General features: G+C 34.3%; 1 protein-coding gene across 2 annotated transcripts in view; it reads right to left on the bottom strand.

Moving 5' to 3' along the window:
* Positions 1–27222, bottom strand: part of GPATCH2 (G-patch domain containing 2) — a 187174-nt gene that overhangs the window by 12134 nt on the left and 147818 nt on the right. Inside the window, exon 9 of one of the 2 annotated variants that reach the window (XM_079107157.1) lies at positions 2419–2507. In XM_079107157.1, coding sequence (XP_078963283.1) covers positions 2419–2507 — 89 coding nt within the window. Of the gene's footprint in view, positions 1–2418; positions 2508–7084; positions 7108–27222 lie in introns of those variants that run through there. The other variant, XM_079107158.1, reaches the window with a different exon arrangement.

The raw sequence follows: 27222 nt of genomic DNA, 5'->3' as shown, positions 1-27222 counted from the left end.
ATATTCTATTTAAAACTGAGAACTTTTAAATAACCTCAATTTCTTCCTCTTTGATAGGAACAGTTATGCATAGACTTGAAAAACTGCATTGAAAATGAGTAATATACTTCTATTCTATTATTTTTTGAGTAACTAAAAAAAAAGACATTCGATTTCTATGAATTTTATCTTTTAAGTAAAAATCTGGTAATAAAATAAGAATCCTGACTCTTAAGAGAATCACAACAGTTTTGAAATATAACACCTGGAATATGCTGGTATAAATTGTGACAAAAACCTATGTTAGGCTAAAGTTTAATGTTTGTACCTATACTCCGTATAAATGATTTCCTCTGATGTTACTGAATTGTAACATCAAAATCACCTTGTAGAAATAATTATATTACCCTTTCCTCAACCACTGTGCATTTTCCTTCTCACTTCACATGTGCTCAGACTGTTTGGACCTGACCCTGATATTCTCTTTCCCATATGGCTGCCACTGGGTGCTTTAGTAGCATTCCTAAGATTGTTCTCATACTGTTTCTACCACTAATATTTGAATCATCATGGAAGAGGATTCAGGGGACCATTCAACTGAAATGGGATGTTAAAGAAACCTGCAGATGCCTTATGAGAGTTCTGAATTGAAGAACTTACGACATGTATTTGATCTAAAATGTGATTAAATTTTAGACTGATCACATCTTCCTAAGGACTGAATATTCCTTATAAAAGGACACATTAGAAGTATCTAATGAATGTTCTGTATTTCAACATAGTAATAGTAGGACAAATGCATAAAATTTAAGGCAGATAATCCTGGGTTCAAATCAACATATGCAAAAGGACAATTTTACATATATATTTTCACGAATTTGCTCTTATGGAAAGAGCGAAGGGATCAGGGTTATAAAGACTGAGGCTTGACACCTCTCCTGGATGTTCAATAGTTTTGCTGTTTTAGATAGCTACCCCACTTTTCTGCATTTTAAGTTTATGATATGTAAAGTAATGATAACAACACCCACCTTATGCAACTGCTGTAAAGAAGAAATAAAATTTCTGGTACATTGTAGGTACTGAACAAATGGTAAAATTATTCTACACAAATCCTAATACCCTTCATATACAGGCATCTCCTAACTGCAAATTCTGAAGATTCAATAAGGCTAGGGGAGGATGATCACGTATTATAAGTAAATATATAATTTTAAAATATAACCCCTTATATGGAACAACTGCATAGGAGTGTTCTAATTTTAAGTTATTCTTCAAATTTCTAGTGCTGAACTAGGGAATAGGTTCACCAAATAGACAACATAATCTTCACTTCTTTGATTTCCTTCAAACTCACCACAAAAATTCTCAAATCTGTCAATCAATTTACGTTTTTTTCTTCTCACTGCTTATTCTTCTGTTACTCTGAATCTTATGTTCATATTCTTTAATTAAAATCACTTTTCTTATAACAGTATCCTCAAATGAAGTTGAGAAAAAATTTATAAATTAGAATGGTTTCAGGACCCTAGGTAACAGGTCAAGGTTAACCCTCTTTGTAACAAGTGTTTAAGTGGAAAACATTTCCTCAAAGTCAGAGTTTGCTGCATTGTAAATGCATTAGGGTTAGCCATGGTTTATTCATAAATGGGTGTTATCTACATTTTAATGCCCTGTTAGCTTCCTTCTGTCACTGACTTGTCTGTACCTCCCTTACCACTGCTCTTTGCATGAGGTCTTGAGATCCATACTAATCTTATTCACATCCTTCACTACCATGCTTGACTCTTTGATCTTCCAAGAAGACTTCTGCCCCTCTGGTCCGTGGTGAGTTCCCTCTGCTCAATACTTAGTTTTCTCTAACCACACTCATTATTAGAATGGTATGTTATTAGAATGACATCATTTTTGAGGGAGAAATTAGAGCTTTTTTATTCTAAGATTGATGCTGTCTAAATAAGGAAAGATGAATCAAAGATTGCTGCAGAACTGGGACTAGGAACCAGACTGTAACATTCATATGTCAGATCTCCATCTATTCCAACATGGTGCCTTGTATTTAATGCTGCTATGATACTTTTTGAATTTATTATTGGGGATATTTGTTGTTCCATCTATTTATGCCTTATTTTCCCAGTAAGTGTGAAGATTTCTGGAGGCCAAAGATATGGCCTTGAAGAAATTTGCATCCTTTGACACCTCACACAAAATCTTACCATTTGGGCAGGGGTCCAGCAAGTGTTATTGATTGGTTACCTGGAAAACCTACATAAGAAACATGCGATGCATCCTGATACCAAATGCAAATGATATATTTTAATAGTTTCTTGCAATTTTGCCTTTTTTTTAGTGCAAGTGATTAAGAACTATCTATATTTTATTCTTGATGATTTATGAACTCTACATTTGTGCTCCACTCCAATCCATCTTTTGTTTTACCTGCTGTAGTAGGTCCAGGCAAAGGTGCGGCTTTTCTTCTCCTTTTGATGTCTCCTGTGCATAAGGATCCTAAATGCATGCTTGTTTGCCTACAAGTAATTATCAGAAAAAACTATTAACAAAGGAGGAAAAAAAATGACACATAAATACACAGCTTGTATAATCTGAACCTAAATCAAAACATTCTCAACAAAGATGGAGCTGCATAGTAAAACCACCAATCTTGTTTATATCGAAACATAATTACGTTTGTTGACAAGCGTTCAGCAGCTAAATGCGCCATCATAAATTGTTACTGGAATGAATAATATAAAAGGAATGCTTTTTAATTTTCAAAACTGGCAATCTTTCTGGCTCAACATAAAATCAAACACTGTTGCTTCTGACAGGAAAATAGCTAAGATTAATTATCTAAAGAGATCACAATATTGTTGCTAGGTTATCAATTGGTTACTAATGCTTTACTGTCAGAACAACATTTATTACAGGAAAAGTATGATCAATTTCTTTTTGGATATTATGCAGCAGTGAATTCTCTTAAAACATCTTAAATAGAAGGAAATAGTGATGCTCTTACAATTCATACGATTAGAATTGTTTATTAGCAAGGTGAGAAAACATAATTTGAATGTATTAATGTTGGAATGTTGCTACTAAATACTCTTAACAGGATATTGGATTGTATACGTAAAGCCATGATATATAAGATCTGAGAAATGGACCTTCTGCTGTTCTTGCAACCAGTTACCATTAGATTACCCTTTCTAGTCTTAGTCTCCTAAAATTCAAGAGTGTTGGAAAAACAAGAGATGGCCCAATTGGAAATCAAAATTGCTAATACAAAGATGAAAAGGATTTAAACACCTCCAAATTTTTCAAGATACCAAAAGATTCTATATTTATTTCCTGGATCACAGTCCTTGATGTGGGTTAGAATAGGGCCTAGTGATCATGAAGCTGGAATAAAGGAAGCATGCTTATTATAGTTAATATGTTCTTAGTAAAACAAAGAGAGTAGTAAGTATCATGAGATTTTAAAAGGACCCCGTGAAAACTACCAACTTATTAGAAAAAAATACAATGAAAAATAAACATATCTGTACTACATGTATACATATGACTTATAGATACTGAAAAATTATATGGGAATAAAATTATTTCAAATGTAGGTTCCATTCATAAGGCACAAAGTAAAGATTTAATTACAAAGAATTACATAATCCAAAGTGCAAAAACAAACATACTATGAAAATCTACCAACAGACCTTAACAGTAAGTGGGCATTTATCTAATTTTCTTTTTCCTATGTATTGAATCCATAGTGTTTCTCTGTTACAGAATAAATCTCTGTATCTGAAAAAATAAGTTTGTTCATTTAATGATTTTTTTCATGCTTTGCTCTCAAATGTTTATTAACACGCAAAACTATTATATTTTTACCTGATTTTGAAGTGAAGTCTTGGATTATGATGCCAACAAATAAATAGCTATAACCACGTTTATTTATTTAAAACGATACAAAAATTTTAAAAATCATAACAAAATCATAGGAAAGACATACTTTTGTATAAAATTAATCCATTCATGCATTTAGTAAGCATTAGTATCTACTATGAACTTAACATAAGACGTATCTTCCATCTTCTCTTTTCTATAAGGATGTAAGAATAGAGATAAAAGATACAAAGGAAAGGAATTCAATTCTTACCATAGTAATAATTTAAAGTCTGAGTGGGGAGATAAAGTCATAAATACATATGAAATAATTATGGATACTGCTGGTGGGGGCAGAGACAACGAACTTCATTATTTACGACTAGAGATTATATAGTCCATATTAACAATTCTAAACGTTTTGAAAGGGGTATACATTTTTTTTTTCCTTCTGCAGGGGAAAGTTTGTGCTTAAATGGAAAAACCATGCTTGTAGGGTATACTGTCCTGGACATTTAATTATAATTCTATGGGTTCCCAAGTTGTAATTAACTGAAACAATGAGAATTAATTCTTGTAGGAAGAAATGCAAATGGATTGTCTTGTAGAAGGACAAGCTTCCCTACTGTGGAAAAGCCAGTTTTCCACCTATTTGCTCCCTCATTTCAATATGGCTTGATGCTACATATACTTTTTTGCCGCCTCCTTTGAACTGGTTATAACATCTGCTTAGTTCCCTCATTAATTCATGAATTAAATAAGGTCTTTAACACACATCCTTTTTATATCTGTATGAGAGTCATTATGTTACCTTTTTGTAAATTATTATTCTTTTATATATCATATCCCTTTGAAATCTCAGGGTAAAAAGACTGGAGTAATAAGGTTTTCCTTTTGCACAGCACATACCAGAAAAGCTCAGATATCAGGAATGCCTAAGGGGGTGGGTAAGGTACCATTCTGAAAAAAGGGAATAAAATGGGAATCTGAATTGTGAAATGTGGTCTTTCTGTTATCTAGCTGCGAAAACCAACCCGTGGATGATCTACCTCTGGTTCTCTGTTAAAACAATCAATATTCTTATATTTTAAGGGATTGCTGAAAGAATTCCTAAGTGATGAAGAGTTTGCTCTGTTCAGAGAATTATGAGTAGTTCAGAATGTCTGCAGAGTAGTTCATGGAGAACAAAATGTGACATGAGCAAAGAAAGAAGGGGCCGGATCATGGTGCCATGTGTGCCACAGAGGGACCCACTAAGGCATCTGGACTTTGTAGCTGATTATAGCTGGAGTCCTTAAAGGTTATAGGAGAGAAAGTGGACCAGATCCATGAGATGTTAGTGGGAGCTTGGGATGGCAGGGCTGAGACTGAAGACAGGGCAGGACAACTAAATGGGTCAGTTATAACAGACAAAGAATGATACAAAGTTGCTGCACAATGAACTTGTATGTGTTAGAGTATCTGGGTAAGGAGGTGGACATGGTGGGAAGGAAGTCAACAAACAGGCATGATTCTGGATTATTTTAAATTAAGCCAGGTTTTATTACTCTCATCTACATTTAAGGTTCAAACTAACCTAAAAACCTTATTAATCAGGAGGTTCACTCCTAAGAAACATTTGTAGAAATAATAAAAGTCTGATATATAGTAGCTGTTCATTGTGACTACTAGTACTGCTGGTTTCTTTCTTTTTGGTTCCAGGGGTTGAGCCCAGGGATGCTTAACCCCTGAGCCACATCCCTAGTTCTATTTATTTATCTTATTTATTTATTTATTGACAGGGTCTTGAAAAATTGCTTAGGGCCTCGGTGAGTTGCTGAGGCTTGCTGTGAATTTTGGATCCTCCTGTCTCAGCCTCACAAGTCACTGGGATTACAGGTATGTGCCACTGTGCTCGGCAATGTGCTGGTTTCTAATATGTTGTTCTTGTACCAGGTGTATTGGAGTATTTTAACAGCTTGAAAATCATCCCCAAGTCATTATTTCCTGTAACACTTTACTGTTTTTTATATTCTTTAACATATATTTATTTACCTATTTATTTGTTATATGGGGGATGGAACCCAGTGCAATCGACTCGAGCCCCATCCCCAGCCCTTCTTTGTATTTTATTTAGAGAGAGGGTCTCACTGAGTTGCTTAGTGCATCATTAAATTGCTGAGGCTGGCTTTGAACTCTCATTCCTCCTGCCTCCGCCTTGGAACTGTGGGGATTATAGGTGTGCGCCACAGCACCTGGCTTCTTTAACATTTATTAGGAAGATCTGTTTACAGAGATAGTTCTTCAGGAACATCACCCTCTTCTAAACCTCATCTACAGTAAAAAAATTCCCTTTTGGGTATCTACAGAAAGAATGGAACACAACATTTTCATTCCATTCTTCTCCCCACCCAACACAGCCACATAATATAAAAGAGGAGGTACATGTGCAAGGAGAATAAAGTTAGTTAATAAATTCAGTACCAGTGAACCTGAAGATTGGAGCCACAAGAAAAACAGTTGCTGTTTTTCAGCAATCCTAACAAAACTGTACTATCTGCTACTGCACATGGAGGGATCTGGGTTATTGATCAGTAAGATTATCTCAGTTAAGCTTGCATTTAAGGGACCCTTTTACTTCAGATAGGTGCAAAGTAGTTGCTACAAATAAACAATATGTAAGGTCTACTCCATTATATAGCTGAATTTCTTACTGAAACATAGCAGTTATGTTTTTAATTTAAAGTCAGTAGATGTCTCAAAGGCAGGCTTGTTTCTTCAGTCTAATGAGTCATTTGTCTTTGCAAAGCAAAACACTCAGATTACTACTCAAGGTAATAGCTGAAATTTTTTTGCTTCTTTTCTTTTTGCTGTGGTGTGTTGAAGAATAAAAATATAATGCCCTATGAGCAGATCCAAAATTATTAAAATATATTCATATGATCCCGCTGTAAGGCACTGTAAGAAAATGATCCATCAGATAGATATTTGTTTTACATATAGTATTTGCTTAGGAAGGAGGTATAAGGAGACAAATTAAAACTAACAATGTTTTAAGTGGAATGATAAATAAGTCTCGTTAGGAATTTTTTCAGTTGGTTATGTCTTGTAACATGGCTTCCCATGTATTCTAGAATTTTTTCTATTATTAGAAAAAGCAGAGTTAAAAAAATTCTTTTGTTTTGCTGTTTTAAACAGACTGCACTTGCCTTATTCCTATCATTTGCTGCAAGCTTTCTTTTATATGGTGTGGTGGTAGGAAGCAGGGCATCTTATCTAGAGGGAAAAAAGTAATAATAAAAAAAACCCCTCATATTAAAAAACAAAACAAAACAAAACAAAACAGAAACATGACCCTAGTGAGAACCACCTTGCCTGAAAACTTGGCTTTTGACTTGGCTGACAGGACTGAAGCAGGCAGTGTCAAACACAATAATATTAAAGAAAAGACAATAGGAACTTGTCTCTTCATTGTGTGCATTTACAAATAAAGCCTTTTCAGAGAATTAGGCCTAGTTAAAGCTGCCCCCTGGTTAAGATGTGTTCCCAAGCAGCCTTGGACAAGCTGTAGAGGAGAGACAAACAGATGTGACTGTGGGCCCTGGCATTTGGCAAGAACACTCACTGTCAGTTAGAACAAGATCAGCCCGGACAGGGCATCAGCTGCACAGAAATGAAGCAGGTCTGTGGTGTCACTGGAGGAGCAATCCGGTGGCAGAGAGATGGATGGGGGCTGGAAAATCCAGCCCTGTGTGAACTTCCTTTTCTAGATCCAAATTCCCCTCCCTCCCCCTCTACTCAGTGTCAATATGTCTCAATGTATTAAATTGAACAAGCGGACAACAGTATTTAGCTCTTTTCCTTGTGTACCAAAATACACACTGAGAATCACGAATTTCTGATCATAAATATTAACGAGGATAATTACATTAAATCCTTGTTTTTAAAAGTATTCTCTTTCAAAGTCCTTCTTGTACATGATTTCCTGGGAACCCTTTGCATTTGGTGTTGTAGATCTCCTGAACAGTTTTTGGTTCTTTGCCTTTGGGCTTTGGTTTTGGTCATCTGACTTCACATTCTGCCTCAACTCATTTCACTTCTCTTTGAAACAACCTTGACCTTGGTAAGGGTAATGTTTTAACTCAGCACACTAAGGCCTTGGTTTCCAGTGACTACACCCATGATTTACTCTGGATTTATCCTATTTCACAATAAAGCTTCTAGATCTTAGTTCTTTTAGAGCTAGGTCATGGCCTGGATCTCTCCAGGTGCTCATGTTCTGGTCCTAAAATGCAACCAGGTGATAGAAGTTCTTTCCAATGGTGCCTATTGATCTTGTCCAAGCATCGGCTGTTCCCAGCTCCTATCTCTGTTCACCACATACCCACTGGCATCTCTACCTTACATTAAACTCCCATGTCTTGTTGTCTAAGGCTTTATCTCTAGAATCCCTTGTCTGCCTGCCAATGTGCAGTTCCTCTCAGTAGCTTTCAGATGAATGTGTCCTATTAGTACTTCTGCCACCCTAGTGAGAGGGTCTGAATGCAAACCCATTTCGTCCTAATCCATTTTTTCCTGCTCCATAACTTGTGGCTGCTGCCTGCTTCTTTCGTGCCAGCGTGAGGGAAGGTACGAGTGTGTGTCAAGATACCTCTCTGGGAGCTGGGGAACCAGTTCACTCCTGCTGACACAATACCCAACAAGGGCTCTCACTATTGCTCCAAGAAGTGCCAGCATGGTGAACTGGAATGAGCTTGGCAAAAAGACACAGGAGGCCAGGTGGGAGCCTCTGGGAGTTCCAGGAAACTCATGCAACTAGGGTGCAAAATATGCATAAAAACTTTCCTAGCAAGAGGGTCTACAGTCCTTATCCAGTTCTGAACCATTAAGAGAGAGTGCTACCCAAATAATAGGGGTAGAAGATGTAAACCAAACTACTCATAATCTAAAACAGAATACACCCACATTGAGATTTCCGTGGAATATTTAAAATATGACAAACATATAGGCCATCTTTTAAATGCATAATACCACAAACAGTAGAATTTAATAATTTAATAATATCAGGTAAAAAATTAATCTCATCCAAATATCTACATGTACTGTAACCTAAAATATCTATCTCCTTCACTGTAGGCCTCTAGAACCTAGTTTACTTTTCTTCGTGGTACATTAAGCTAACATATCAATGAGTGCTGGTTGATACGTATTGAAGACCATGGAACAAAATACTGATTATTTTTGTGTGATGGGATTTTGTGGAAATTTCTTCTTTATACCTATTATATATATGTTTTAAAATGAGCATGTAACAAAGAGGTTATAAATTATAACTTATGTATTAGAAAAGCCATGAACAATGGAATTGATAAAGCTAAGTTGTTTTGGTAGCTGAATGAATTTCTCTGTGAAAGGCAAAAGTTACATTTTGCACACTGTAGAATCTGTGATGTTCCTTCAAGCTATTGTTTCTAGGGGCCTGATTTGCATTCAGGAGGAGCCCAGGGTCAGAAAATGATCCTTCTGATGTTACCATTTCTGCTTTCCCTTTAGATCTTCAAAAAAAGCTCACTAACCACCATGTTTGCCAATATTTGAGAAGGACTTTTACCCATCTTTGGCATGTTTTTTAGCTTCTGTTTGCCTTATTTTCCTTATATTCAAAAATTGTGATTGGACTAGTACTTACATTAAAGGTTTCTTTTCTTTCTTTTTTAAAGATTTTATTTAGAAGACATTTGTCTAAAACATCTGGCACTGTGCTTATACACAGTAAGCAATCACAACTGTTAGCTCTTAATCTTACTATTATTATCATCACTCCTTTATAGATAAGAACCCCAAGGCACATAAAAGTTAAATATAATTTACCCAGGTACATACAGTGAAGGGGAATCAATGGTAAGCACTTTGTTGGAGATTATAAGAATGCTTCGTTTAGTATCACTGAACACACCACACAAACACATGACAGAATATTCTCATTACATCTGAACCCTATCAATATGTTACAATAAGGAAAGAATCAGGGTTATTTAAAATTAACAAGAAGGTCTTTTACTATTAATATCTTTATATTATTTTTCTAATAATACTATATTTATATCAATTTTTCTTTAGTTTTTGGTTCTGTTTGCTTCAAATATGTCACATCATTTAAGAACAAAATGCTCATTTTCATATCTGTCCATCTTTGGAAGCCTGTGCTTTTTCCCTCTGTAGTTCTTCCAGGGCATTCAATCTACATGTTCTTTTTCTTCTATAAACTTTCCTAACCTCACTACCCTTCCAACTGCTGTTTCTCTACATTTCCATATCAACCTGTGCATATCTCTGTCCTTACACTTACCACATAGTATAGCCTCAAGTTGCTTTCAGATTAGAGAGAACTGTCAGTTAACTATATGGAAAACAACTTGAGGCCAAGCACCATGTCTAATTCCCAGAACTAACTTTACTTCTGTCATATGTTAGAGCACAAGAAATGTTTATTGAACTAAAACAAATCAAACCACTGTAAAATTGCTGCTTCAACATTTCACCTGGTTCTAACATGCATTTTAAAAAATAATGCTTCTTTCTTGAACTGGTATTTAAATTAACTCTTAAACATTCAACATTTAATATATCTTCAACAGCTATGGGTATTGAACTAGATGCTAAACAAAATGCAAAGAGCAAGACAGATCCCAACCTCAAAGACCTCATAACCTAATATAGGAAGCACATATGAGCACAAAATTATTATATAATATAATAAGTTCACATGGCTATAATAGTAGACCACCTCTTTGGGAAAACAGAGGAAAATTCATTTTCACCAGAATGCAAATTTCTATACTGTCTCTCCAAGTAGAATCTAAGAAATCTGAGGCATCTTGGGATATTCTTTTATTCTTCACACCATAGTACCTAGGAAACAGTAGGCATTTAGTAAACTTACTGATTTAATTTACTTCATTTCTAGCTACAACTATACTTGCTTGGAACCCCTTTATCATTAACATTTAGTACAGAGTTTCAACATTGCAATTTCCTTTCCAAAAATGTAAAATAAAGCTAGTGTTGATGTTGATTCTCAAAAGAACAAGAACTACCCAAAATACAAAATTATTTTGGATATCTCCAGTAAATGTAAGAAGACATGTGTCTACATTTTAAAAACTGGTTGTTGATCCTGATAACATCTTTTGTTTTACATAAAAGAACTACCAAATCAAGCTACAGATTCAGATATAATCCCACATTCTCTGACAATGATACTATTGAGAGGTGTCCTATGATGCTAAGGTTGCCGTTTATAATAACTACTCAGAAAACTATGGAACATTCCTAACATTTCTAACTTTTCTGAGGGAAGTCCTCAATGTATTGCCTATTTGCATATATACTGCATCTAGTACAGTATATTATATTTGGATATGTTCACTGAATTGACCTTTTGCTGTATGCTATTTGATATCTCAGACTCCAGACTGAGCGGAGCTTTAGCTCAGTTCTGAGGTAGCACTTTGTAACAGACATATGTTAAATTTCTTTCTTTCACCAGTCCAGGGAATAATGGAGTTATTTTATACGCATACACATAAAAAATTCGTTTAATGCATATTGGTTTCTTAAGTCCTAAAATTTACTATCTGAATTATGAAGAACATCTTGCTTATCAAGTTCTAACTATGTAAGAGGTATTATGCAAAATTCCATTATGTATCTGAGGAACTTGTGGTCCAGAGAGACTGTTACTTGTCAAAGATCCTTTGAACAGAAAAAGAAATTTTATATTTGTACCAAGGAATTCTTGACTCAAAAGAATTACTTTTTCTTCTACACTATACCTCATTCAACTTGGTATATTACATTCTCCCTAATAAACTTCTACGGGAAACTTAATACATACCATGCCCTATGCCACCAGAGAGGAAATATTTTTCTACTGAAAAATAAAAAAAAGATTTGGTGTTCATTCTCAAGGGGTTCAAATCTTTGATCATGGCAGAAAATTATTCGGACTTAATGTTCAAAGACAATTCCAAACCAGCATTTAAGGGCAATCTAGGCCTCTGGGTGAAAGAACACATTTTCAGAGGCACAAAGACACCTGTACCATAGAGATGCCATAGTTGGAGCTCCGTAAGCAATTCAGTCTGACTGCAGCTGGCACACAGAAAGCAGTGGGAGGAGATGTCGTCTCTCTGCACACACCGAGTTTCTGCAAGTTCACTGAATCTGTCTATTCACAATTATTTTAGTTCTCTAGAAAAAAGAATCAAAGGGTTTATATGATTTAATTAATCTGTTTATTAATCAAAGTGACAAACCCAAGCCAATGGAAAGAGGCCTGTCAAGAAATCTCTGGACATAGCTCTGGTTTTCACTGCACCTGTAGTTAGAAGTTACTGCTCTCATGCACGGAAGGAGTCATATGCAGATCCATTTCCAAGGTCACTCTTGAAGTTGAGAGGTTTCATTCATTCAATAGTCTACAATGTATAGGCATGATCCAGTCAGCAAATACTAGCTCAAGACTAAGCTCCGCTTTCATTTTCTGTAGTGTTCCATGGCTCTGCTTGCAGAAAGGACTTAAAGCAATGTCACAATTACATATGCTCTAATGTATACTTGCTAAGTATGACTACAAAAGAACAAAGGAAAACATAGTTGCCACTTTTATCTCCATATTGAGAAGGTAGCAAAAACTGGGTTTTAATAATAGGTCAGAATGTCTGAAATTTTTGATATATGTAAGGAGTTATTTTTACTTGTGAATATGTCAGACAATACTACCATATAAATCCAAATTTACTTATATAGGTTAAATTATAATTCATTAGTGGAATTCTACTGGAAATCTAATATGACCCAGTTGAGGTGCTACATCCTTTATGCAGTCTCATTGGATTCCCACTGCCAAAAAGTCTCCCATTCTTTGGAAAAAAACAGTGTTTTCTATCCTAAACTATATATATATACACACACATATACTGCAGCTAGACTTTGTGTTCCTTGAAGGCAGCAGGGTCCATTTCTGATTTATTTCTCTAAGTATATTTCCCTTAGGGCTCACATGCCTTGCTTATATCAGGCACTTTAAAAATAGTTATTGAATGAAACTTAACAAAGCATGCCAGGGTTTTAAAAGTATCCTGTTTTTATGATAATCAATATTTTTATTAGAGTTCCAATACTGTTTTATAGAAATACTTATGTAAATAGACCACAAAACTTATTCAGTTCATTTCTTGGGCTTCAGAGTATAAATATCTGTAACACCATGCTTGACCACTTAAGCCAGTTTTTAAACTGTATGCATGTACATTAAGTCTAAAATTTTTCAATTTCTACATAATTTCAACATAATTTTGCATTTCACTACATGTAAGTGCAACTTTTAGGGAAAAAAGAAATGCTTTCAGTCCCTTTTCTTCCATAACAGTTTTTTGTAGGTGAATATTATATCCATAAAACTTTTACAGACTTGTTAGCAAATATTTACTAGACTATACAACCATATTAGAAATCAGAGGACATGATGAGTACATGAGCATTAATGCTCAGTTTTAAGAAGGAAGAGTATTTCTGGATTCTCTTAATTGTATTCAACTGAAAGAATTGCAAAGTTTGGGGTGCAATGGTAAAACCAAACTTCCGTTATAATTTTGTTAATTCAGGTCTATGACTTGCAGTACTGAAGAGAGCTACTGATTTTAAATACCCAAGGAGAAAAACACTACCCTACAAAAACTAACTTCAAATATAAACTCTTTTCTCATTTATACAATGCATTTCCTTGGAAAAAACATGCAAACCCCTATAATTTTTAAATTTCAGAAATATAATGCCAAAAGATCAGTGATTAAATTAGTTACAGTTCAGAACATGGTCACACTTTTTGGGACATAAATGAATCTAATGTTTGAAGTGACTCTTGTAGAAGAATCAACAGTTTTGCTTTTATTAAAAGCAAGATAGGAGATTTTAGGAAACAACTGTTTTTGCACCCACAATGCTGGGGGATTGAAAACAGGACCTCATGCATTATAAGCACATGGTTTTACCACTACATGCTCAGCCCAAGTTAATTTTTACATAGCTTAGAAACAAGACTTGGGGGAGGCAAGAGACAACAACACTGCTTTATAAATGATCTATCACTAGCTTTGGTTAAGTTCTTTAACCCTTCTCTCTGTTTCCTCACATGTAAAATGTCACGATAGAATATTTACCTCATAGTATCATTTTGAAAATGAAACGAGTTAAAACACATCATTAACACTCCATCTTAACTACTTTGGTATTGATTATAAAAATGAAGAGGAATTTTTTTTCTTCAAATAGAGGAGCTTGTTTTTAAATTTTATTTTTTTCTCACTCCTCCCTTCCTGCATATCCATAATCTTGAGAGAGTGTACAGAATAGTGGTTAAATAGTAGACTTTGGAGTCCAAATAGATAAAGTTCAATTCCTGCCCCCTCACTTATCACCTTGGATGACCCTGGGCATGGGCAAGTTACCTCATCCTTTTATTCTTGGCCTTTCTCATCAGTAAAATGGAGACAATAATATAACCAATCTCATAGAGTTCATGTGAGGGTTACATAAATGTGTGCCTCATAGGCTGTACTCAGTGTTATGTATAATTTCGCTTAATAAGAACTTGTATATCATAAACTGAATATGGTATATATACATGGTATTTTTTTTTTTTTTTTTTTTTTTTTTTTTTTTGTGTGTGTGTGTGTATGTGTGTCTCCAAGTGTCCAATAAGTACAAAGGAGTAGAGAAACTCTGTGGACTAGAACATCTTTTGTTGTTACCGTACCAACAGAAAATATAATAGATTTTCCAGTAGCTAATAAGGTCTAAATGTATTCTATAAACTAAATGAATGCATCATTTATGCTAACACAGCAGAACACAGCATATTGAATCATGGGTTTTCAAGATGATTTCCTACAATACTTTACAGCTCTCCACACTGGGGACTCCACATCTACGAGTTCAACCAATTGTGACAGAAAATATTTTGGGAAAACATGGCATCTGTACTGAACATGTACATAACTTTTTCTTGTCATTTTCCCCTAGACAATATAGTATAACAACTATTACATAACATTTGCATTATGTTAAGTATAATAATTCATCTAGAGATAATTTATACTACACAGGAAGATGTGAGTAGGTTATATGCAAATACAAGTTTTATATAAGGGGCTTGAGTGTCCTTGGATTTTGGTATCTGGCAGAACCAAATGTTTATGGTTACTGAGGGACAACTCCATATTTTTTGGATGAGTCTAAATTCAATGGAGAAGGTACAGTTTATTTGAGGACCTAAAACAAGTTCATTGCACCCGCAAAAAAGTGTTCAAGGTAAAGAATGGAGATGAGGCAGGAAAAATAAGAAAGAATAGACCAGGAAAGGTCTTGCAAACCACGTTTAGAACTGGATCCTAAATAAAATGGAACTCCAAACACTTCCCTTCACCCTTCTCCTCCTGCCTAAACATGTGATTAAAAACCAAAGACAATTCTCAACAAAATTTTAGCAAATCGCATACAAAAATATATTAAAAAGATAGTGCACCATGATCAAGTTGGTTTCATCCCAGGGATGCAAGGTTGGTTCAACATCAGGAAATCAATAAACGTAATTCACCACATTAATAGACTTAAAGTCAAGAATCACATGATTATTTCAATAGATGCAGAAAAAGCATTTGATAAAATACAGCACCCCTTCATGCTCAAAACACTAGAAAAAATAGGGATAGTGGGAACATTCCTTAACATTGTAAAGGCCATTTATGCTAAGCCCATGGCTAATATCATTCTAAATGGTGAAAAACTGAAAGCATTCCCCCTAAAAACTGGAACAAGGCAGGGATGCCCTCTTTCACCACTCCTATTCAACATCGTTCTTGAGACTCTGGCCAGAGCAATTAGACAAACCAAAGAGATTAAAGGGATACGAATTGGGAAAGAAGAACTCAAACTATCCCTGTTCGCTGATGACATGATTATATATTTAGAGGAACCTGGAAATTCCACCAGAAAACTCTTAGAACTCATAAGTGAATTCAGTAAAGTAGCAGGTTACAAGATCAATGCCCATAAATCCAACGCATTTTTATACATAAGTGATGAATCTTCAGAAAGAGAAATTAGGAAAACTACCCCATTCACAATAGCCTCGAAAAAAATAAAATACTTGGGAATCAATCTCACAAAAGAGGTGAAAGACCTCTACAAGGAGAACTATACAACACTAAAGAAAGAAATTAAAGAACACCTTAGAAGATGGAAAGATCTTCCATGTTCTTGGATAGGAAGAATTAATATTGTCAAAATGGCCATACTACCTAAAGTGCTATACAAATTCAATGCAATTCCAATTAAAATCCCAATGATGTACTTTACAGAAATAGAACAAGCAATTATGAAATTCATCTGGAAGAATAAGAAACCCAGAAGAGCTAAAGCAATCCTCAGCAGGAAGAGTGAAACAGGGGGTATTGCAATACCAGATTTTCAACTCTACTACAAAGCAATAGTAACAAAAACGGCATGGTATTGGTACCAAAATAGAAAGGTAGATCAATGGTATAGAATAGAGGACACGGACACAAACCCAAATAAATACAATTTTCTCATACTAGACAAAGGTGCCAAAAATATGCAATGGAGAAAAGATAGCCTCTTCAACAAATGGTGCTGGGAGAATTGGAAATCCATATGCAACAGAATGAAACTAAACCCATATCTCTCACCATGCACGAAACTAAACTCAAAATGGATTAAGGACCTCGGAATCAGACCAGAGACCCTGCAGATTATAGAAGAAAAAGTAGGTCCAAATCTTCACCTTGTTGGTCTAGGATCAGACTTCCTTAACAGGACTCCCATAGCACAAGAAATAAAAGCAAGAATCAACCACTGGGATAGATTCAAACTAAAAACCTTTCTCTCAGCAAAGGAAACTATCAGCAATGCGAAGAAAGAGCCTACAGAATGGGAGAATATCTTTGCCAATCATACTTCAGATAGAGCACTAATCTCCAGAATCTATAAAGAACTCAAAAAACTTTACTCCAAGAATTCAAATAATCCAGTCGACAAATGGGCTAAGGAAATGAATAGACACTTCACAGAAGAAGATCTACAAGCAATCAACAAACATATGGAAAAATGTTCAACATCTCTAGTAATAAGAGAAATGCAAATCAAAACCACCCTAAGATTCCATCTCACCCCAATTAGAATGGCGATTATCAAGAATACGAGCAACAACAGGTGTTGGCGAGGATGTGGGGAGAATGGTACACTCATACATTGCTGGTGGGGCTGCAAATTAGTGCAGCCACTCTGGAAAGCAGTGTGGAGATTCCTTAGAAAACTTGGAATGGACCTGCCATTTGACCCAGCTATCCCACTCCTTGGCCTATACCCAAAGGACTTAAAATCAGCATACTACAGAGACACAGCCACATCAATGTTCATAGCTGCTCAATTCACAATAGCCAGACTGTGGAACCAACCTAGATGCCCTTCAATTGATGAGTGCATAAAGAAACTGTGGTATATATATACAATGGAATATTACTCAGCCATAAAGAATGATAAAATTATGGCATTTGCAGGCAAATGGATGAAATTGGAGAATATCATGCTAAGTGAGACAAGCCAATCTCAAAAAGCCAAAGGACGAATGATATCGCTAATAAGTGGAGGATGACACATAATGGGGGGGAGGGAAGGGTTAGTGTTAGGGTTAGAGTTAGGGTTAGGGAGGGGGGCAAGTATGGAGGAAGGAAGTACTGTATAGAGGGTAAAGAGGGGTGGGAGGGGTGGGGGGAAGGGAAAAAATAACAGAATGAATCAAACAACATTACTCTATGTAAATTTATGATTACACAAATGGTATGCCTTTACGCCATGTACAAACAGAGAAACAACATGTATCCCATTGTTTACAATAAAAAAAAAAAAAAAAAAAAAAAAAACCAAAGACAGCTGAGACTGCATGATATCAGTGTCTGTGCAAGAAAAACCAGAGGAAATCTTCTAATGGCTCCAGGTACAGTTAATCCAGAAAGTTCCAACAGATACTCAATAGAAAATATAGGGAGACAGGAAGAAAACAGAAAACAAATGTGGGAGGTGTTGAACAGGATCGTTATTAATGAGTTCAAGAGCACTAAAATGTAATAGGTCTTTGGTGCTGGGGTCAGTTGGATCTCATAAACTCTCGAAACGGAAAAGATTAAACTTGTTTCTCAGGATAAAGTCCTATGGTAATACAAAATATCTGGAGTACAAGCAAAATGGAGCAGAGTGGAGGCCACAGAGAAAGGAGATAGAAGGTTCAAGATAAAAATGAACAGGGAAACAAAAGATAGACCTTGAAAAATGAGGCCAGAATTTTGATTGATTTATGAAGTCAACAGAAGACAGACAGCTCTAGAACAATGGAACTAGAAAGCCATCCTGTCTCAAGTCTCTCTCCTGAAGGCACAAAAACCCTTTTTATTTGGAAAAACAATGAGCAACAGAAAAGAACTGCAGGTGAGTTTCATATAATATTATATATAAAATAAGATACTTAAAACACTCTAAAGAGATATCCACAAAAATGAAGACTACACAATTATTTAAAAATAAACCAATGGAAAATAAGAAACTGATAGAAGCTCTGAAAGAACAGCAAAGCAAACAAAACAAAACAAAAAACACACACGATGAGCAAAATTAAGAAATGAAGTGACTGGATAAAAGGAAGAGATGACAGTATTCAGGAGGCAAATAGGAAAAGAAAGGAAACAAAATTATTTTAGAAATAAAACTAAACAAACAGCACAAGAGTGATGAAGACAGAATATAAAATATCATGAAAAAAGGAATTTGTAGAAGATTAAAACTTGAAAAATGATAATAAGAATAGTATCAGATAAGGAAGATAGGTAAAGGAGGATAGTTTCATATATACAGTCTCTATATATCTAGACCATACAATCTTGGGCTTTAAAGAAAAGGAAAATAAAGCACTTCCAGAGGACTTAAGTAGAGAATAAACTTCAGACAAATAAGAATAGAGAAGAACCAACTTGAAATTTGGATGTGATCATTAAAAATATATAGGTATAGAACTGTAATTAAATGAACTGAACTAAAACTAAATAAAACTGGAACTGAAGCAAAGGGGACTATAGTTTTGAATGGTTATGTGCTTCAGCCCAGGTGTATTCAGAACAACTACCTAAAAATGGAGGGAAATGGAAAGTGTTTATGAAAAACAAGACTGTTTTGCTGACTCCTATAGGTATTAACAGAGTAATGATTTACTTCAAATCAAGCACTTGGCAGAAGAAGATGGGCAAAAGAGCTGACTCAATATTATTCACAGCAGGGAACCAACAGAACAGGGACAAAAAGTGTGTGGGGGCTGGATTAAGACCTTTACTACAAGTATTAATATAAAGGTAATGAATAGAAAAAAAGAAAAACCCAAGTCTTCCTTTCTCAAAGTTAATAGTATTTCAGAGCAAGAGTGAGTGTGAGAAAGAAAGAGGAGAAAAAGGAAGGGAAAGGGAGGAAGAAATATGTGTCTGATTATCTTAAAAACAGGAGGAAAAACAGTCAATGAAGGATAAACCATAAACAAAACCAAACTACATGGGGAGAAGTAGAGGGGACCAGCTTCAAGCTAGACTTGTTGAAAAAAACTTCTTGTGAAGATTTGAGTGTGGAACCTGAAAAAATCCTTATATTATTTAAAAATGAAATCAAAGATAGTTATTAATGTTTCCTCCAATGAATCTGATTATATACCAATATAATTTACATGAAATATGATAATAAATTTAGATATGTTTAATAAATAACAAAATATAGTTATAACTTGCTTATTCATTGATACATCTATACTGACAAACTAATTTGAATTACTTTAGAATACAAGAAACTGCATATTCCTAGTGAAATCAACCTATACTTGTATAAAATGAATAGAAAAAGGAAACAAAATCTTAAGCTATTTTTAGTGGTTATTAGTGGTCCTGATGGTATTCAGATTCTGATTGCTATTTGCATATAGTGAGATAAATAAGTGATTGTTCTAGTGCTATTGGGATGTAATATTTTTAATGTGGTTGAAAAAAGAGATTAAAGTGAATGAGTCTAGACAATGAAATTTTGAATTTGAACTGAAATTCTCAGTATGAACCATCATGTTTTGTTCTTCAAACAAAAAAGAAATCCTAACTGGTTTCGCTGAGAAGGCCTCGAATCATTGGTGTTCCTCACATTCAGAGTGTGGTTTCTACATGTGTTTCCTAATGAAGAAATCAACACATCTTGTAGAAATGGCTGACTCATGATGGAGGCTAGGAAAGGTTCAAAAGGAGCCCATATGTAAGCAAATCAGAAAGTAAATACTAGTGGCAGAGAAATACTCAGAAACTTAATCTCCCACAAGTAGACCAATTTCAGGATTAATTAGTAAAATAACTAATGAACTGAAACACGACAAACATATTTAAAGATCAATGAATTCACCTGTGGAAAATGTTAGGCATCAGTTCATTCTGAAAACTGAAACCACAGAGAAAGAATCAAGTATTTATCTTGCTTTTCCTATATAATCTGTACCTTAAAGTATTCAACTTGTCGGAGAGAATTTAACAGAAGTAATCTAATGAACAAACGAAAACAAATTGATAGAACTAATATATCACCATTCTGCAATCCTTAACAATTTGGGCAATGATCATCAAGGCTAATCAATCACAGAAAGAGATGTGGGAGTGAGTAGTATACAATTCCACCTCTGAAAGTCTTGCCAAACAGTGAAACCAAACCAAAGCAAACATGGAACCTGAATTGCCAGGGCAGTCATGATAGCTTTTTCTAGACTTAGTGAAAAGGACTTTTCATAAGCTTTAAGTGATCAAATTTGAAATTCAATTAAGTTATGAATGAAGTCTAAGTCATCTAGTTTCTATTTAGCCCTGCACTATAACCTGATGTAAAAAAAAAATTACAAAAATCTTTATCTGAGGTTTATTGTCCTTAGAAAGGATAATGCATAGTTTTTATTCCATCTTTCTAATTAGTAATTTAAGCATATGTTCAGCATTTAACTCTAAATGTTTGCCTTTTCCCCAAGCTCGAAGACAGCTGTCCAAGATTTGAATGCCAGAAAACATTTAAATATCAACATCTGTTGAATTATGTTAATTTAGTGTAATATAATTGGGCATGAGTTGGAATTGATCAGAAGTATGTGAAATAAAAAAAGGTAAATTCCCATAAATATCTTGGTATACAAACAAAATCACTAAGGAATGATGAGAAATATTTACTTCCGAGAGAAAAGGTAAAAGAAAACTACTAATTATATAGAAATTGATTCTTTTAAAAACACAATTCTAACTCCATGGTATATTATCTTGCTATTTTAAAGTTATTTTTTAATTGATTTCATAATTGAAAGGAAATGAAAGTTGACTAAAATGATAATTAAATGTTTAATATTTGAATATTTTATGCATTATTAAGTAAAACATTCTAATTGTACTTACACATGCATTAATTTTTTTAGATTTCAGGATAATTTCTGCTATTTATGAGTAGTAAATATTTAAGGGTTTGATGTGATTTCAGTTCTACAGACATAAAATAGCATTTTGAAATTGAAAGTATTTTCAGTGTGGCAGATGAAGTTGGTAGGTATATTCTGGGGATAATTTATAGGATACAAAGCACCAAGGAGCATCTGTTGTTTATTGGTTTGCTGATTTAAATATTAAATTTTACAGTGACTCTCTTATTAATAAATTAGGACTGCTTGTTTGTTTTGGGAAGTATTCTGGCACATATACACATTGGATTAACAGATCCCCAAATGGACCTGTAATGAAGTTACAATGCAGGCTGCAGTAGTGACACAAGCTGTTGTGATATGGCCCTGCAGGTGTCCCTTAATCATTTCCTAGGGGAACCATCTCTGGGAGTTAAAGGTTAGCTCTGTGTCCATGCCCATTTAATCACAGGACCAATTTGGAGAGTGCCAACTGTGAAACAGACACCTGTCCTTAAGGAAATGGACTTCAGACCACAAATTCATCTCAGCTAAGGGTCACTGGAACAGCTTTCACATGCTAAATATTTTCTATCATTAGCGACCACAGCCAAATTCAACTGCAATCCTGGAGGTGAGAGGCTGTGCATATTTCTAGTCATCTGAAAATACCTAGTTCAACTGCCAGAAAAATAGGGGATATAAGTAATAAGGGTTTCACTAAGGAATAGAAGACTTTTAAAGATTCAATTCACCATATATTAGATATATTACATATTTCCAAACGGTAAATTCCTTTTTTTTAAATGTGGATTACTCATAAGACACTAAAAAGCAACCTCTCAAAATTATATTGGCTGCTAACTAATTTTATTTAGTATAATCACAACTTAAACTAACCTTTTATAATCATTAATTTAAAATCTTGGCAAGGAAGGTTAGAATTTCAGAATGCCAAGAGGACAGGAGGCTTGAGAACTGGCAATTTGAAGACAGTGTGGTTTTGTAAAATACAATAATTTGTTCATACTGTATAAAAGGGATTAATTAAATCCCTTAAAAACCATTTTGTGTTGTATATGTGGGATGTTTCCAATTATTCTACCTTAAGTATCTCTATACCTAGAAGTTATTCAAATGTTCTTTTTAATTAGAATACATATATAATTAAATGTGTTCCAATTAAACAAATATGGAATGCATACATTCTAATTAAAGGGAATATGTGAATATTTTTTATTAGCTCATTCATGCATACATAGGAATGAATCAAAGTAATTTATAAGATGTTTTTCCATCTGAAGGGCTAAGGAAACTTTAGAACAATGAAGTCTAATGCTAACTTTAAGTTTGGAAAGAAAAAAAATTGTAAAATACTAGAAAATGTAAAGTTGTATTTAAAAACAGTTTCAGTTCACCATTTTGGAAACACAAAATATAAAATGTAATGTGACATAAATTACTTTAAAACATGGTTTTGAATTAGATAGCTTCAACATGATATAGGAGGGTTTGTTTCAAAATTCTAAATTTACTAGAATAGGATAGGTAGTCTCATCTTAAATAAGTAAAATAAAGCATCATTTACTTTTGTGGATATATTCAATTTTGTTGATATGTTTCTGTGAAAAGCAGTATTAAACAAATATAGTCCATGTCATTATGCAGTACTCTAATGAACAGTTATCCTCTTCCAATTTATTAACAGATGCTCAAAAATGTAGTAATTAATAGTTTCATTTATTTTTGGCAAACCTGCAAAATGACAAATAGTTTTCTATCTGTTGCAAATTAGATTTTCTTTCCAAACAACAAATGACAGTATGGGGAAGACAGCAAACAGAATCACTGAACATCTTTGGATCTTTACAAGATCAAATAGAGAGCAGCTGTAATTCTGTTACATCTGCAACACAATACAGTGATCTGTATCATCTAATGAAAGTGAATGTGCTATATTAATGCAAACAGGAATTTTTTTTTTGAATGGAAGAATGTGTGCACAAGTGCGCATGAGAGTGCATGCATGTGAAAGTTATAGAATTTGCTTTATTTCTCAGATTAAATCTTTTGTCATTTTTTTCACTTTAGAAGTCTTTTTAAACTACTAATCAGGAAAGACCACAGTAAAAATGTTTATTTTTTTCCTTCTGATTATCAATAGATAACATGAGAAGTGAACACAGTATCCAAATATGATCAAATCATTTGACATTAAGTAGTCAAAATACTTTTTCATGCTTTTAGGAACTAAGTAAAAAATGAATTAACTGGCGCATTTCTAAGAGATACTATAAATATTAAGTAGACCTTAGTATTATTAGTAATAAAAATATTTTCACTTGTTTTCAAATTGTACATCAGACTACAAAGATGATTTTGCCTATGTGCTTCATAAAGAAAATCAATCAAGTAAAGAAGGGGGAAATCCCCACCCCAAAAGAAGCTATAATGAGGAAAAGATATAACATGATCTAAATAATTAAATAAAGCTGCCCCAAACTATCCAGTTTGTTGCATGGATGCTTTCAGCAATAAAGACTAACCACAAGTATAAAAATGTGTTAAAAGAATGACACATGACTTAGTATCAGCCGTCACTTGAATGAGTTGAACTGATTTTTAATTCGGGAAGGCTATCTTGAATTTTCTGATGTTCACCAATGGTGTTTGACATGAGAAATAACATGAAATTATTTAATTGTAGCTCTAAATGAGAGGATGGACAAGAGATATTTCTAATTTTGAGAAGGCACAAAATATTAAGTGCTGAAACACTAAAGAAAACAAACAAAACAAAAAGAGACTGGAATAACCCAGTTCTACCCGCTTTCTCACTTGAAGCTCTCAAAAAACAATTACCCTTTGTGCTGGGAACACGACATCCTGAGACAGGGAAGGACTGGCTGGAATCATCTAGACTGTTCTAATCTCCTCTATAAACAGGACATCCTTCAAAGCTTTAGTCTAGTGTGTTATGCCACGCCTGAGGTATATAACCTGGAGTGGGCTGCCTTTCAGGATCCCTCAAATGGGGCATGTGCAGTAAAGATGCCATCCATTCCAGGCAACTTCTCTGAGCCCAAGGAGATCAACTTGAAGTGGATCCTAGGCTTCTTTTGTCTCTTGCTATCTATATGTAAGTAATAAATCTGCTCTATCTAACTTGTTGCTGTAAGCATGTTTTGTCTCACTGGACACAGACAAATTGGCAACTAGTGCAAAGTGAATCTGCTTCACAAATCAAGTCTAGAATTTAAGTGAAAGATACAGTTTGAAAAAATAAATCTAGATGTCACCAGTATTTCTCTCTAAAAACAGGTGCACTGTCCCAAGGATTAGTTCTCTGTGAGTTTTCAGCCGACATAATAATCACTCAAACTTCATGCTTCTTAATTATTAAATTTTGATGGTGAGAGGTAATAGGTATTTTTTCAAATAATAACTAAATATGCTTTTACATATTTATATATTGAAAGAATATTGTTTTTGTCTTTTTATTTCATTTTCAAAGTTTTAAGGTGTAAAAATGATCAAAAGGCATGAATAAACAGTGACACTCATTAAATATTAGATGAGAGATAAAATATAATAAAAGTAAGGTGAAACTTCATAGTAGGAAAATGGACAACACTGAACAAATGGAATAATGACTGTAAAATAAGACCCCATAGAAATGCCAAGCGCATAAGACCTCCTGTACATGCCTATAGTCCCAGCTACTCAGGAGACTGAGTCAGAGGATCATTTTAGTCTAGGAGTTTACAGCCAGTTTAGGCAACATAGTGAGACTCCATCTCAAAACACAACCAAATTAATAAAAAAAAAATCCATAGAGGTTTTATCAGTCTAATCATACAGAAGTGTCAGAATGGGAATAACAACAAGATATAAGTAACAGGGAAGAACATAAGATAGAAAATACAGAGCTACAAGCATTGTAATAAAAAATCTTGGGAAAACACATCAAATGAATAATATGGATAACATCAGAGGAAATTTTTTCATATCACTCACTATCTGATATATCACTTTATGATCAGGAGTTCCCCTTAGGAAATAAAAGTGAAGCCATGAACTAAAAGATTATAACATTAATATCACTTGAATCAATTAGAGTAAATTATATTCATACTAAGAATTAAGTGTATTTCTTTCCCAAAAGTTAGATTATAGGGTCCTTTATCATATGTGTGAATGAGAATGTTCATTTTTTTTATAATAAAACACAAGAGCTAATACAATTAGAATATGATAGAATGATATATTATGATCAGTACTATTGGTGGAAATGGAAGCCAGGGATGGGATATGTCAAGCATGAAAGACAAGGTAGGAAATCCAAAGGAACCCTGCCTTTTTAAGAAGAGGAAGAATACTTTGAAGAACATGAGTCCATTATTGATGAAGTAAACCTCCTGACAGAATTGACTGAAATTATTACAATTGGTTGTGTTTAAAAGACATCTTAAAGATTACCTCTTCCATATTGTTAAGCACAGAACAGTTGGAAGAGACACAATTTCCCTGCACCCCTCATTAATTTAAGGAACTTAGATGAATATTAAAGCAGATGTGGCAAAAAAGGAGGAAGAGAATAAACTGGAAAACTAGAAAACCACTACGAAAATGTATTAGTTAGTGGCATTGGTAAATACGTTGCTAAAATCCTTCCACAGACATCCTGGAAATTCCCCTGAGGAGCTGAGTGAGATGTACCACACTCCAAAGGATAAAGCCGTAATGACACATCCCTTTATTCAGAGATTTTGTGAGGAACACCCACTTTAAGATCATGCTCCAGCCACACAATTCAGATTCTCACCTTTGAGTCACTAACAGCGGACCACCTGTGCATTTATCTTTTCTTACTTGCTTGGTATATTTTGGGAGTAAATGATCCCACAATTTATTGATTTAATGCATTACAGTTCTCTTTTCTAACCTTTATGTTTTTCCATAAGTTTTAAGGGAAGTGTAGTCACTCATCCAAAAGGGTTAAGAAAAGTCAAGATAATATGAAAAAGACTAAAAAAGGAAATGGATTTTTAGAAAGGAATATGGAATAATGTATACAAATAAGGGGAAGAATTTTCATCTTTTATTTAATAAAATGTAAAACAAAAATTAAACTTCAGTCTTCCCTTATGTTTATTTTACCATTTTCAAATTGCCCTCTGCCTAACAAAACTGATAGCTTTAGAGAAAGAAGATATACCTCATCTATTAATCAAGACAAAGATGATATATGAGAGGACTGTTAAAAAAATAATCAGAAATGAAAACTATATATACCAGGGTTTCTTTCTCCATTCATCTGTTGAAGGGCATCTAGGTTGGTTTCACAATCTAGCTATTGTGAACTGAGCTGCTATAAACATTGATGTGGATGTGTTACTGTAGTATGCTGATTTTAAGTCCTTTGGGTATAAACCAAAAAATGGGATAACTGGGTCAAAAAGTGGGTCTATTCCAAGTTTTCTGAGCATTCTCTACACTGCTTTCCAGAATGGCTGCACCAATTTGCAACTCCACCAGCAATGTAACAGTGTGCCTTTTCCCCCACATTCATGCCAACATCTATACACAATGGATTATGATTCAGTCATAAAGAAGAATAATATTATGGCATTTGCAAATAAATGGATGGAACTGGAGAATATCATGGTACGTGAAAAAAGACAATCCCAAAAAAACAAAGGCCGAATGTTTTCCCTGTAAGTGGAGAATGATATATAAGGGGGTGGGAGGTGTTGGAAGTGTGAGAAGAATGGAGGCTATGAAAAATGGTGGAATGAGACAGACATCATTGC

The sequence above is a fragment of the Sciurus vulgaris genome, assembly GCF_902686455.1.
Source record: "Sciurus vulgaris genome assembly, chromosome: 12".
NCBI lineage: Eukaryota > Metazoa > Chordata > Mammalia > Rodentia > Sciuridae > Sciurus > Sciurus vulgaris.
Note: the sequence above shows the minus strand (reverse complement) of the source record. Positions and strands in the feature narration are given on the sequence as shown.